Source organism: Rhyacophila brunnea, unplaced genomic scaffold, assembly GCF_057557595.1.
Source record: "Rhyacophila brunnea isolate RB1 unplaced genomic scaffold, BYU_Rbru_1.0 scaffold_7, whole genome shotgun sequence".
Lineage (NCBI taxonomy): Eukaryota > Metazoa > Arthropoda > Insecta > Trichoptera > Rhyacophilidae > Rhyacophila > Rhyacophila brunnea.
Window position 1 is genome coordinate 45,196,532 of NW_028233339.1, and position 15,084 is coordinate 45,211,615.

The 15,084-nt window shown below is 35.3% G+C and overlaps 1 protein-coding gene across 1 annotated transcript in view; it reads right to left on the reverse strand.

The window, feature by feature from the left end:
* dtn (transmembrane protein 132C dtn) overlaps window positions 1-8,612 on the reverse strand; it is a 588,875-nt gene extending 580,263 nt beyond the window's left edge. The window contains exon 1 of the mRNA XM_085958344.1: window positions 7,875-8,612. Coding sequence (XP_085814470.1) covers window positions 7,875-7,908 — 34 coding nt within the window. The 5' untranslated portion in view covers window positions 7,909-8,612. The remainder of the gene's footprint in view (window positions 1-7,874) is intronic.
* Between the last annotated feature and the right edge of the window lie 6,472 nt (window positions 8,613-15,084).

Sequence of the window (15,084 nt, forward strand, 5' to 3'; positions counted from 1 at the left end):
TCGTGAAAAGATGACTAAAAAATGTTCCGCATGTACTTCCATGCCTCAGCTGAGGTGTGGCCTTAATTCTTTACCGCCTCATATTCTAGCTAGAGCAGTATCCCAATCTTACATTGATTGAACTGCTCTGCAATCTTCGCGCAGACTGTAGAGATCAACATTGTTTTTGTCCCGAATTGGCCTATAAAAACTTGATCATTACGAAAAGTTAATGTCCAGGATTCCAAGGCGTAACTTAACACAGGCTTAACAGGTGTATGTGAAAAGCGTATTCTTGGTCCGGTGAGGTATTAGGCGGTAGGTATGTACTTGAAATGTTAATAGACGGAAGTAGACGACATGATTATCCGATTAATTCCCTCTGTAATATAATGATGTCGTTGTCGGTTCACGAATCACGAGAGACCAGAGGCAAACGAAACTGTCGACTTTATCAAACATGTACGTACTGATGGGTGTAATAGAGACAGGCTTAGGTATATTTTCGCTTGTGTTGGATCAGGCATGTTCAACGCGTCGATGACGGGATGGATTTTGGTCGATCGAAACATAGGTCATTAGAAATTGAGCCGTGAAAATGTAAAAAGCGTGTACATTCAGTTGTAATAATATAATAGGATTTAATTGAATTTTTAAAAGGAGAGCATTATGCCTTCAGTGAGTTATCTCGCTCTATCAGGTCGTGAACGACAGGCCGTACATACAAATTTCGCGAGTTATCTCGTCCGACTTTAAATTAAAATTACTAGCAACTGTCTATTGATTTGCATAATCTAAAAAATTAAACACACAATGACATTTGTTTGAATAATTATGAAATCCTAAGCCACAAATTATCGGTATTACAGCGATTATAGTAAAAGCTTCGCTCTACATTCAACGTGTGTTGTTAAAAATCTGCGGCCTGTCAGATACTGCCATAGTAATTGATTACCCTAACTCTAGCGTATGTGAAAGTCGTCTTCAAATTAACCATGAGACAGCCTGAATGACTCATCGTATCACAATTAATTCTTATTGCATCACTCACGGCTTGCCACAAGAGTGAGAGAAAAATAAAATGTGAACATTGCGCTTTAAACTGAGTTTCCCCTTACCAGTAGGAGAATAGTTTGACAATGAGTGCCCAGAAGAAAACGAAAACTTTTCACGGTAAATGGGAAATTGTGTATTTATTTATATGTAATTTTAATTTATAACGCGTCAATATCTCCAACCAAAATATAATACGTTTGTTCAATGAGAGTGGGAGATGACTGTCAGCTGTGATATTGGATAGTAGATCACAGACTACTTAAAATTGGGCATACTTGTGATTAATTAAGTATTAAAAACGTATTTAAATAGAATGCGTTTACGAAAAAGAGTGGTCGACAATTCAATAAATACGATATTTCACAACTACGACTCCGCTACCCCTGATTGAGGACTAAGCATGCACTTTCGTCGCTTTTGAGGTTCTCATGAAAATGTCGACTACGTGACGAGAAGATCGAAATTAATATAGGTACTTATTTCATACTCTCATAATGGCGGCCATTAAAATTCGCGATAAAAACGTGTTTGTTTCGTCACCAGCCTCACTTTGGAGGCATTCATTTCAGCAAAATGGATTTCGTGTGGGCTAATTAATTACAATAATGTCGAGTCCACACGGCGCGCCAGTGGAATATTGATCTGTGCTTTTAACTGTTTAGTTTTGAAGATATGCATGTTATAGAGATGCTATAATAAATGTCGTAGAACACATTTTTTGTTATGAACAAATACGTATTACACATGTTTCGGTTTGCGTCCGGTCTAGTATAAATATTTTTCCGCGAGGTGTCTAGGACGGAAATTGTGCGTGATGTGCATGTGGTATGTAAAATATGTTGATTACTATGTTAAAAGTGTGTGTGTCAAATCTACACGTTCGATCCTATGAGGATTATTAGTGGAGATTGTATTAACAGTTGTTTGTTTTTACGAGAGATGTTAGTTAGCCACTTGCTCAATCTATCACAAAATGGCACTTTCTTGCCACCCAAAATAACAAGTACTTTATCACCAAATTTGTCATTGAATACGACAAAATTGTAATTTCCTTTAAGTATAGGTACTACTTAAGTTATATCGTGCAAATACATATGTACCTACGTAATGCAGAGTGGAGAGATTGGAGTAGCTGATATGTAACTATCAAATTAAAAATAATAAAATGTATGTGTAATATGTATATCATTATTTTTCAACACTTTTACCCACTGCGGCCCGTGAAAAATTAGAAAATGGATAAATTCGCCTTTATTTCAAATAGGTTATGCACTACTGATCTATCAGATCCATACTCCAATTCCAAACAAACGTTGAAAATACTGTGTTTGTTAAACAGCCATTTTGAGCCCGGCGATTGTTCGCGGGCAGTAAATTATATTTTTTTTATTCCAATATTATTTTTTGTAATTATTATTAACCATGTCCTTGCTTTTTCGTACAAGGTGGTCATTCGTTATTTTGAACGATCACAAACAAAATAACATAAATATATTGTGTCGAATTCAGAACTCCCAGATGGAAGACCAGTGCATTACGCACTGCACCATGAGAGCCCCCAATTCACAATATTGGACGTGTATTTACTAAACTCCTACATATTATTCATGCATTTACATTATCAGTGAATCATTAAAAAACGAAGAAGAAAAAGAAAGAAAAAAATACTTTTCCTATGGCCGCGAACATTAGAAAAAATATAAATTAGCCCTACTGAATCATTGGCGTAGATATAAACCACTTGGTTGATGTATACTAGGCACTCATAATCTTACGAATATTATGTCACAATTATCCGCAGCATACAAACTCCATAGGTAGACCGTGTTGGGCATGCATTTTTCTGTCTGATCTTCACAGCTTACATCCACCCTTTGCGACTCCTACGCGCGATATGAACGAAAAAATCACGAATAAAAAATACAAATCAAAGTATTAACTAATCTAATGTGAACACGGTTTACAGCTGATTGAAACATATTTATACAATCTAGACTAGAGCATAGATATACCTACCTACCGCCATAATACTCGTAGATATGTCAGAAATAATTTATAGTGAGTAAAATACACCGGCGTTTAACAAGTTACTTAGGGAAATGTCCACTTAGCCATACGATATTTTGCCATAATAGACACTGGGAGAAAAAGCAATCAACACCTACAATCTTTTAGAGCTACATTTTAATAAAAATTGTGGGCTAAATTATGATAAACATTAATTTAAAATAGTAATCCCACGCCGAGGAATATTAGTTAGGTCACCGATTCTCAATCAGTTTTTCGTTATTCGTACAAAACCAATGAAGAAATAGTCGGCTTTCGTTCGACGTAATCTGCGAGCACGTAAAACGCAGCATTTTGATTGGAATTTGACACTTGCACAGTCCGCATAAACGAAACGACTTGATTACGGCTGATTTTTTATTCTCGGAAAATATCGAATTCCAATTTTTTTAGACTCCGCATTTCCCATATTGACATACATACAGTAAAATTAATTAAATATATTCTGTTGACGTTGCAGAGTCCACTTTAGTGCTTTTAAAACATTTTTTTGTTAATTCTACGATAGTAGTTATGGTTACGGGACGCTATAACCTTCAGAAAGACAAGAAGATAAATGATTAATAAGTTGACGCCCACGATGACCGAGCGGCTTAAGCACTACTTATAATGTCGTGGATCCCAGGTTCGAATCCTGGGTTTGGCAAAAATACACATACCTACATATATTGTTTTTCAATTTGTGTTTGGAGTCTGAGTATGGACCTAATAGGTTGAGAAAATGGCTGACATCCATTTCTCGTAAAAACAAAAATTTGGTTATACAGACCTCCACTCTGTGGAGGGCCATATTATGATCCTATTAGGATCGGACATGGTAAAAAGAAAGAAAAAAAATGGCATTCTAAAGATTATATCCCTGTTAACACAAATAAATCAAATATCGTAGAAATAAACAAAAACATTGTTTTAAAATCACGAAATTAAATTGCATGATTTGTCGCAATAACCTGCATTATAATAAAAATAATCGATACAATTTATCGGGAGTCGTGATGTATGTTTTTTTCAATGTACCTAATCGGTAATGTATTGTATGTACTTTGAAGATAAGTAGGTGGGTACAAATTTTAATCGGATTCCGATTTCAATTATTTCGTCTATCTATTCTTGTATTGTTAAAATCATCATCGGATTTATAACCCTTTAGCTGATAAGGGTGTTTTTTTAATTCCCAGTGAGAAATGCTACCATTTATAATAAAATTACTGTTGATAAAAAAGATATGGCTGCATTTACAATCAGTAATCATTCTACCTTTTTATTGGTTGTGCGACACATGCATATTCGACATTACGTGCGGGAGAATATTAACAAAAAAATACAATCCATTATTTTGTAATTAATTTGTACTGTTTAGGGGCGCCCCAAAACCCGCTGGATTGACGAACTTGTCAGGTTTGGTGGAAGTACGTGGTAGAGAAAAGCAAGGAACCGAGAAGAGTGGAGGGAGCTGGGGGAGGCCTTCATGTGCCTGCAGTGAATCGACCCCGGCTGAAAAAATATATACTCACCCTCCGTTCCCTAGTATTAACGCTAATAATTGAATGTAATAATTATTATTAACCTAGGTAAACGTCCCATAATCGTCTTGTACAGAATTCTAGCCACTGGTGAACATATTACTATCAAATTTGCAAAAAGGCAACGAAAGTATTTTGCATGGAGGGTTTTTTTCTTGGTGTAATTCCCTTATCCAGAATCTGTGCAACGGCTTCAAAGCATTTCTGGAATGTTGTGGAGATGCAAAATTTCTTTCGCGTTTCAAATCTCTTTTCGGTGTGATGTCGTTTTGTTGGTTATTACGAGACACCTTTTTACCGCTTTCGAAAAAACTTTACCCCTAAAACATACATACAAGGGGTGTGAAGCTATTTACCTTACCCTAAAATACTTATGTGTAGGTACACCAAAAACTGAGCTTTTTGTTTTGTCCATAAACGATAGCTAATTTTGTTACCTTTCGTTACTACCCTTAATAATTAGTCGATATTATGTATCTCTGTGAGTCACATAGCTATTATCTTAACTAGAGAAGTGTTTTTCAACCTGTTAACACTCGCGGCCCGGCGAACATAGGAAAAATATTTCCCGGACCGGTATCACCCAGAAATAGAAACCAATATAGATACTTAAAATTTTATTTGTTAAATCTTATGTTAATTACAATTATTGATTATTGCGACATCTGATGCTGCTTCTTTGTAAGCAAATTTGAGAGACATGGTTGCAGCGTCCAAGTTTGCGCAGTGTTTAATAATAATATTAAGTTATTAGTAACAATGATAATGATTGATGTCAATGGGCAAAATGCCGCCTTTAGGTAGATAATTTTAATCCACATCAAAAAAGGCGTGCGTAAATCTTTTCAAGTTTATTATTAAAATAATCATCGGTTAACTTACAAAAAATATGGAAAACACGCAAATATCAGTAGATTTCTTGGATTTCAGAAAAAAATAAAAAATTCAGTATATTAGCAAAAATATTATTGCAATTTCAGTAGATATGGAAATGCTGATTCAGCGGCCAGTATTTTTCTAATGGGAATTCCCCGAATTATAATACTTATGACAATTATAAGCAGGTATAGTCCGTTGAAAGCATAGTGAAAGCTTTCGTCGACCGGCAAAAAATTCTTGCGGACCGGCGCCGGTCCGTTGACCACCGGTTGAAGAAAAATGATCTAGAGCTTGTGATTTTTTGAGATTCCATTGTTTTTTTTTTTTGATTTCTTGAGAAATTCAATAAAATCCGTCCACATTGAAAGTCCACATTCAACACACTTTTCTTAGCTCTCTAAGCCGAATCAAAATTACCTAAGTGGTAGGTAATTAAAAAAATCGTTCAACATCGAAGTCAAGAACTTCTTTAGAGAAATATTACGGAGAAATCAAATTTTCTTGGACGGATCATCCTACTAACAACTTCTCGAGAATCTCATTGATGATTTCTCGAGAAATTAATATTCACGAAATTTCGCAAAAAAAAAATTCGAGATTAGAAATTGGCCTTTTCTGATCATTTCTCGAGAATTTTCGAGCACAACCCCTATTAATTGTAGATAAATCTAAATCTAAAGTTGTAAAACCGCTGTATACTTATAGGTAATTAAGTACCTACTTATTACGTATTTGATATTAATTTTACATATCTTTACGTACAAGATTGGGAGCCATTAGAACCAGTTGATTTATCGAATAGATAGTTAATTATAATAATACTCGTAGTATCGATTGCTTCATCACGGGCCGAATATATTGAATTTATTTTCAATTAAAAAAAAGTATTCTACTGACCGCTGGTTCACACAACAGTTCGTAAATTTACAATTTATTTTGATAGTTTTTATGGATATTGATTAAATAATACCCCACGCAACTCGAACATCGGATCATTTGTAGGTAAGGCACACAGTAATAATAAATATTTACCAGGCTCTCGATGTACTGCTAGATGTAGGACTCTACTTGCTGTCTCCATGATCCTATGTCCTTAATCTTTCGTAATGACGTAGGTAGGTAGGTAGCTCCATTATGCTTCTAATTGATCCAGTGGATTAATGAGATTTTTTAATGTATTTAGATGACGAAATTTGACCAGCGATCATCCGTTTTTCTACCGATGTGACTTGCCCCCTGTTTGCTCCCTTATTCAATAAGTTATTGTTAGATCCCTGTGCGTTATGCCCAATATACAGTGTCATAAATAATTGGAAATCAATTATGGAGACGTATACCAAAATAAATAAAATGCTACAAAATGTAATCGTCTTCTTCCCGTACCATAGTCGTTATCGGATGTCGGCGATAATATTATATGTCATTTCTCTAAAGCGTCAATTACATTGAGCTTCTTTACGAGCTGTTTGTTGGCGAATTTATAATCTGCCTGTAAAGTCGCCCAGTGTAATCATCGAAGAAGCTAACATGTTCGATGATTACACTGGGCGACTTTACAGGCAGATTATAAATTCGCCAACAAACAGCTCGTAAAGAAGCTCAATGTAATTGAAGCTTAAGCAGGGTTGTAGTGCTGAGCTAAAAAGCTTAATGAATGTGATTCATTTACATAAGTTAAAGACGCCGCAGGCGAAAAAACTGATTTACCAACGTATGTACCTAATTATAATTAGTCAGTATTTTTAAACCAAATCATCTGGGTATGTTGTTTTTTTTTTCTATCCACACATGAAAGGCTGCGCAGTCGTATATGTAAATTGTCAATAACTATGATATAGTGACATCACAGTAGATAAAGTGCGCAGATGCCATTTCTTCTCGTGTGTAAGAAGTAGGCAGAGCCTACCGTGTAAATTGTCTATGACCGCTATCGCCGACAGTATTAGTTCCCCCTCCACCGCTTTTCCTTATTACTCGTCCGATACATCGAACCTCACTATTATTAATGTGGGAAGTAAATTAATTAATAATTGTTGTAAAGTTGAGTAAAAATAACAACGTTTTTCATCCAGAGTCGCGTTCAACCAAGACAATCTGCTGTTTTACAATCGTCAATGTTAATGTATACATGATCATTATAAAAATATATTAAGTACCTTCCCATACATATTACCTATATAGGAATATAGGTAGGTATGTAATGTGTATTCGAATTGAGTACTTAGTTGCCTACCTACATTAGAATAAAATAATATGTAGAAATGAATTTTAGATAATATCTGTTCGATTTTTGAAAGATTGTTTTCCATAGATATCGAACTAAACACATAATAAGTACGGCAAAAATATATATTAGTCTATGGATCTTACCTATGATGCAGAAGAGAACAATCTTCAGAAGCATGATGATTTCCTTGATATCACCTGGTCAGAAAATGAGTAACCTTTCAGTTTTACACTTTTAAGTCGGCAGCAATCCCCATCTTCTCCAAGAACTCGGTGAAATGTAATGTATTTATCTTAGAAATAAATATTACTATTTCAAAACACACATAAACAAATTTGTAATCATTCACATTTTATTCACTGATCGCGACTAATGACAGAATAATACAATATGCAATAAATAAGTTTGTTTATTACTACTGCAATAATAACAAGAAAGTTTGTAGTTTAGGTAGAAGGTACACTGCAGTGAGATTTCCGGCTGAGCTTTTAGCAAGCCGCAAAACTGACGTTTTATGTTTTTGTGAGCGAACTTTTACGTTCGGACGTTTCACGAGAAGAGGCGACAGCTGACTGCTGTATTGTAAAATGTCACGATCGAGTAAACCGACACGTGAATCCGTGCACACAACACTTTCCCACCCACAAAATATAAGACGACTTGTTATTAATGACAAATTATTGTGACCCGATCATTAAAAATTAAAACCTCTTAATGAAAAGTTTCACCTCGAAACACATCAATAAAAATTGTTTTTTTTTATGAAAAAAATAAAATAATATACGTTCCGAAAGCGCACCAAGCGCTTCGTTCCAAATTCAAACGTACATAGATAAAATAAATTATTGCCAGCAGTGGGAATAGATTCACGGTTTATTTTTATTCGGGATTAGTTTGAAGTAATATTGTTTACGAAGGTTTCACGTCTAGCGTAAACGCGACCACTCATTGAGGAGTACGACAGCGTTTTTGAACGCGCCGGGGCGCGGGGAGGGTAGGGGCGAGAGCGAAGGCGGCGCATGCGCGATCCGCCGGACGCAGCGCTCTCCCGCGGCTCTAGAGCCGAACTGTTTCGACGACTATCGACCAGGCGTGTGCGCTTGCGCTGATCACTCCTCACCCCGCCTTACAATTTACAGCCCATTGACGCCTCGTAAAAAATAAACAGCTATAAATGTAATAGTATCTTATCAGTTATTTTATAGACAGGCAATAAATTCGAAATATCAATTAAATTTATTTGTAATCTATTCAATCAAATAATTTACTTCGGTACATTCGAATCGAATTCGATAGTGTCGGTCGTCGGTTTGATACATGGGCTTTAGGGGTTACAATTAGGGTTGCCAACACTGTCCTTTGGCCATGATCGTCCCGGAATTAACCTTTTCACTGCCAGCCATTTTTTACTAGGTGGACACTTGTAGTCCAGCTATTTTTTGAATAAAATAAATCTCTTTAAAAAATATGAAATAGGAACAGAATGATAAATATTTGTGAAAACTTGTCAAATCAACATGTTTCTCGAGTTTATCGTGAATATTTTCACACTAAAATGATAAATATATTGTCTAGAAAATATACGCCAACAGTTTATTCAGAAATTATGACGTTTACAAGAAAGCACGAGTTAACTCGTCCATGACCTGACGCGACATACTTTGACGAGTTAGCTCGGCCCCGGCAGCCCTAGTCCAGGATCTCGGTTAGAGATTATCCGGGAATCGGGATTTACACTAATCCGTACTAACCAATAAATGGATTTTTTTTAATTTCTAAAAATCGACCCTTATCGTAGTTATAAATAAACCGTTAAACATTTAGGTAATAAAAATATATAAATATTGATTTTCATTATGTACCGGTACGCAATCCTTTATACATCCCAGAAAAGCTGAAAAAAGCTTTCGACTCTCATTTCTATCGGAATTTTCTCAAAAAAGTTGGTAACCCTAGTTACAGCAAAGAGGGTTGCCCGCTTGAATCCGTTCATCATATTATTTTACCACGTTTTTATTAGCTCGTATTCTTGTTTGTCCAGTACAATTTTTTTCTTGTTTGTCTAAATTCTGCAATCGATTTTTAACTAACTTCCCGATTAAATAGATATTTGAAACTTTTAGAATATAATATCAGAACACGACGACAAAGCATTCTTTTAATACTTTTAGCCATCTTTAAGCAGAATTGAATTCATTTTCAGTTAATTCTGTTTTGTATGGAAAGTTATTTCGGAAAAAATTCGTAAAAAGTAAAACACTATTATTGGTAGCTAAGGGGGTTCTAGCAACTAAATTATTAATATATACGTGCGTTACTATGGAAATCAATATGAAATGTCAAAATGACATTTCAGTATTCTATATTTATTCAGTATTTCTATCAAGTATAACAAAAGTATTTATTAATACATAGAATTGTCAAGTTTATATGATTCAACAGAAAATTTAAAAACGTGGTATATAAAAATTTCTTTTTATCTTGTAATTATTTATAGTTTAATCGGGAAATTTTCCCCACATTGTTTATCATTGAATAGATCTCAAATAATTTTGTAAAATGGGATCATACAAAGAAGAAATTTCTTGGATATTACACCTACCAATCTACATACCTTTATAGTCAAAACGGTAGATATCTTCCATAAATCTCCGGATTTCACATTTCTCAACTTTTCCAAATATTGCGTTCTTAAAAAAACTATAAATTCCTAATGATACTATGAATCTTAAACATTTACTTAAAGATTCGTGGTCGATTTACAGACAGAAATATAAAAAAAAAATTTGATGTTCCCGATTTACTTTTCGAGATAATAGAACATAACGATTGCATTCATTAGTGTGCGTTTGCCGTTCTGAGCGCGAAGGGTGGTGAACAGGGGTAGAGGGGCCGAAGGCAGCCATAGAGTGAGCCCCGCTAGTTAGGTATTTAATTAAAAGATGACTCAGACTGCATTATGCTGTCAGTTTGTGATATCATGCAGTCATTCACACCAGTCTACAGTAAACATAGTGTCAGGGTTGCGCAATAATATGCTGATTATCGTTGTAAATTTCAACTAGAGTCAACGCCTATACTTTGTGATAAAAAAATATTGTACAGTCCGGGTATTGTACACTTTCGAAACGGGTTGCATATTTGCACTCACTTGAACTTTACAATACTACCATTAGCTTATTATGTACAATGCAATCTGGATATTGCGACCCAAATGGGACCCAAGTGTATGCTGTCGCATGGAATAACTATGTACGAAAAGTTATTATATAATAGAGTAGGTATCACGGGATGAATAATAACTTTAATTATTATTATTTTTATAAGAATTACTTTACTACAATGATTCCTCGATTTCTAGAAATGATAAATTATTGTGTCCAAAAATATTAATTCGTGTCGTACGCTCCAAACACTTCCATCATCTATTAAATTTAATAGGTATGTCAGACTAAAGTGACCTTAGAATGTGAACATGCTCGATATTACACAGGTCTCGAAATGACCGGAGCGCACCGGAGCGCCGTTCCGGTTCATAAAATCTCCAAAATTATCGCTCCGTCTCATAGAAAATTTAATTTGACCGTCTGAGCTAAATAAGCCTTATAACAAAAAATCGAACCCACTTATAATACAACCCACCTAATATACCCATAAAAATAGATAACTAGGTTAATATTTTCGTAAAATTATCGACCGCTCCGGTTCGTACAATTTTCCATTTCAAACGCTGCTCACACAAGTACTTACAATTATGTATTTTAGGCCACTGCCCCCTAATGGCTCGATTACATTGAACTACTTTACAAGCGGCTTGTCGGCGAGTTTAAAAGCGGGCGAGTCAGCTAATGCGATTGTGATGATGACACACAAAACTTCCCACTCGCTCAGAAGCCACAAGCTAGCGACTATTTTGACAGGACGTAGTTCGTTTTTTTACCGGAAGGTCGCCATTATCGCCCTACCGCTCAGACGCATATCGGTCCGTAGCCCGGCTTTCAACTTTTCTCTGTAGATTGTTTACAATCTGCTTGTTAGCTTGTTTGTTGATGACACTGGACGAGTTTACAAGCAGATTGTAAATTCGCCAACAAGCAGCTTGTAAAGTAGGTCAACGTCATCGATGCTTTATTTTGTGTTTTTTTTTGTGGCCGTGTGTTATATAATTTATTTCCTTTAACCCTATGGTAAATGTAGATCTGGATATTATGATACGTAAGACTCCGCCTTTTTGCAATAAGTACCTACTTATTTGAATTTGCTAAATAAACGAGATTTTATTTCATTAAAATTCCGACATAAAGATACTGTTTTCCAGCCCGCCATTTGTTAGCAACATCTCGAAGATACATCTGTCACCCTCAAACTTTGTAAAGTAGGATCACTAGGCAGCTATCCCTCTCGCACACGCGGAAACTGGAACCCAAGACACGGCAGCCTGTTTATCCCACGCTGATATGAAACAAAATACATTTTATCTACCCCTCTCTTGCGCACAATGCGTTCTTTCTTGTGTTGGTGAACTTTTGTAAGAGGGTGTGAGTGCTACTCGTATCATGCAACTAATAAAATAAAGCTTGACTTTCACTAAATTAAAAAGGTCTTCGAAATTCTTCAACGAAAAAATTTTGTAGGGTTAATATTATATTATGGTTATTATACGGTTATACTGGGTATAAGTATAAACATGAATAGGGTTCCCAGCAGCGCTCGAAATGGAAAAGTTTACGAACCGGAGCGCTCGACAAATTTTCTGAAGATATTTACGTAGTTATGAAATCGTATGTGTATTTTATAAAAATAAGTGAGCGAGACGGAGCGATAATTTTACAAATTTCACGAGCCGGAACGGCGCTCCGGTGCGTTCCGTTCCATTTCGTGCCCTGGTTCCCAGACGTCCTCTTTTCCCAGTAGAAGTCCTCCTTTTTTAGGGACAATATCCGTGTCTGGTGTCTTTTTTTCATTTTTATCGAATAATTCATAATAATATGTATCTATGTCCTATTTTCCGCTATGAACATTTTATGCTCCTATTTTATAAAATCGATTGACAAAATATCATGACATGTATTTAATGAATATACATAATTTGAAAACATCTCATGCATATACACACTAGAAAAAATCGGTTTTATCGAAAAAAATAGGACACTTGACGGGACTTGAACCTGTATCTACTGGCGCGTCGATTTTTTCTAGTATGTATATTCAGTATGTAGAATGATACACTTTGAAATCTTATGTCTTATTCGTTGAATAAAAAAATAGTTTATTAAAATGTATTTAATGTTTGGAATACATGATGTAGATCAGGGTTAGCGAACCTTTTTACGTACGCGTGTCAACATTTCCCAAATAATATTCATCGACTGCTTGACGTGCCAAGTGGTTTTCCATGGCGAAAAACATGAAAAAATAGTTAAATTCTATTAAAAAGTTTAAAAATTACCATTGACTTCTTGATATTCTATCATTCGCCGTGTTTCAAGCCGAAGGCATATCTTTTATTTTTTTGAATAATTTTCAAAAATTTCAAAGAGATCGTGGATGCATTTAAACCTCTATCACTGAACGGTGGTCCATTTTTAGCGATTATATTTTGGGAAAATAACAAGCCGCTAGATATTATATTTGAATGACTGGCGATAATTAGCTTCATGATGTTAGATATTTTGAGTTTTAAGGGGGGACATGCTCAGCGTACGTCAAAATTAAGCTTTTATGCTATTTTCAAAGCATGATCCTGGACATTCCTTAAACGTTGTAGATAATCTAATTACCTAATTTACTTAATTAAGATTATCTACACCGTTTAAGGAATGTCCAGGATCATGCTTTAAAAAAACATAAAAGCTCCATTTTAACGCACGCTGAGCATGTTGGCCGCTAGTTGCGCAATCCTAAGAACCGACCTATGCAATTAAATATTTTTACATTAAACATAATGATTATTATTAAAGAGTATTTGCCTGCTATTTTTTTATACAGTGTGCTCTGTCATTTATGTACGAATTTCGTCATTTCCGTTTGCGCATCGATTGGTAAAAATATTATTAAAAACCGAATAAAACATGCATGGCTATGTCTTCATTATTTTTAATATTATAATAATATATAAGAATACTTATATTTATTTAAGTATTTATAAAAAAATATTTTTTAAATTGTTTTAAGTAGGTACTACTTACTAAAGTATATTTTCTCTCTTCAAAATGAAACATTCGCGTGCCATAGGTTCGTCATCCATTATGTAGATTGTAGGTATACTAGTAAGTGTCAACCGGCAATTTCCGTTTCATTGTAGTTGGTATTTCCTAACCCTCGTGAGCGTCGACCGATTTACGCAGTTGGCCAGTCCACTCGAAATCAAAGCAATTTTTCCTTTGATTTCGAGTGGATCATATTTTATCAAGTAATTATGTATAGTCAGTCAGTGTTTTCTAAATTTTTCACATATTCCAAAGCCTCAATTTTTGTGCAATTGGTAGCGTGCTCGACTGTCAACCGAACGGTTAGTTATTTGAGGTTGACCACGGGCGTTTTTCAATTTTCCATTCGGCTATGACGATTTACTTCATATATCAACCGAATCCATTCTAACGGTAATATTTTTGTACCTACTGCGAGTAAAGAAGTTTCACTTCAAAAACGACTATTCCGTTCCGTCAACCTTTCCATACTTTACCCATTATTGAATGATTGATCACTAAGTATGATTTGAGAGTACCGTCTATGAATATTATGCAGTCGCCAACCGCGATTTGTCGAGTCACCTTCCATGACACTATACACGTGTCTGAATGGGAAAAAATAGTGGCATACTTCCTTGTACCGAAACAAAGCCGCACCGTATTGATACGAAAACCGGTGCTCATAAACAGAGTTAAGTAAATAAAAAAGCGTATTGAATTTCCCTGCTGTCATTTACTAGAAAAACTCATGAAATGTAAAATTATAACCTTCTGAAAATTCAATAATAAAAACTGACAACCTACAAAAACGTTGTGTCAATAATTACCTGTCATTCGTAGCTACCTTCCAAACCAGTGGCGCACCCAGGGGGGGGGGGCAAGGGGCCCTGGCACCCCCCAAACATGAAAATTATCTGAATGATTTTAAACATTGAAATTGAAAGCCAATAAACTATACCTTGGATTTAGACAAATAAAAACAAGGCAAAAAAATGATTTTAATTTCTAACACAAAAATTTCGAAACACTAATGTCGGGTTTTTGTTGAAACCCAATCCTTAATGGAACTGTCAAAAAAATCTCGGTGTCCACCCGAATTCCGGAGTAGTATATGTCATGGCTGGGGAGGGCTCACAGGGCTCTAGCCTGGGGGTTCAGGTTG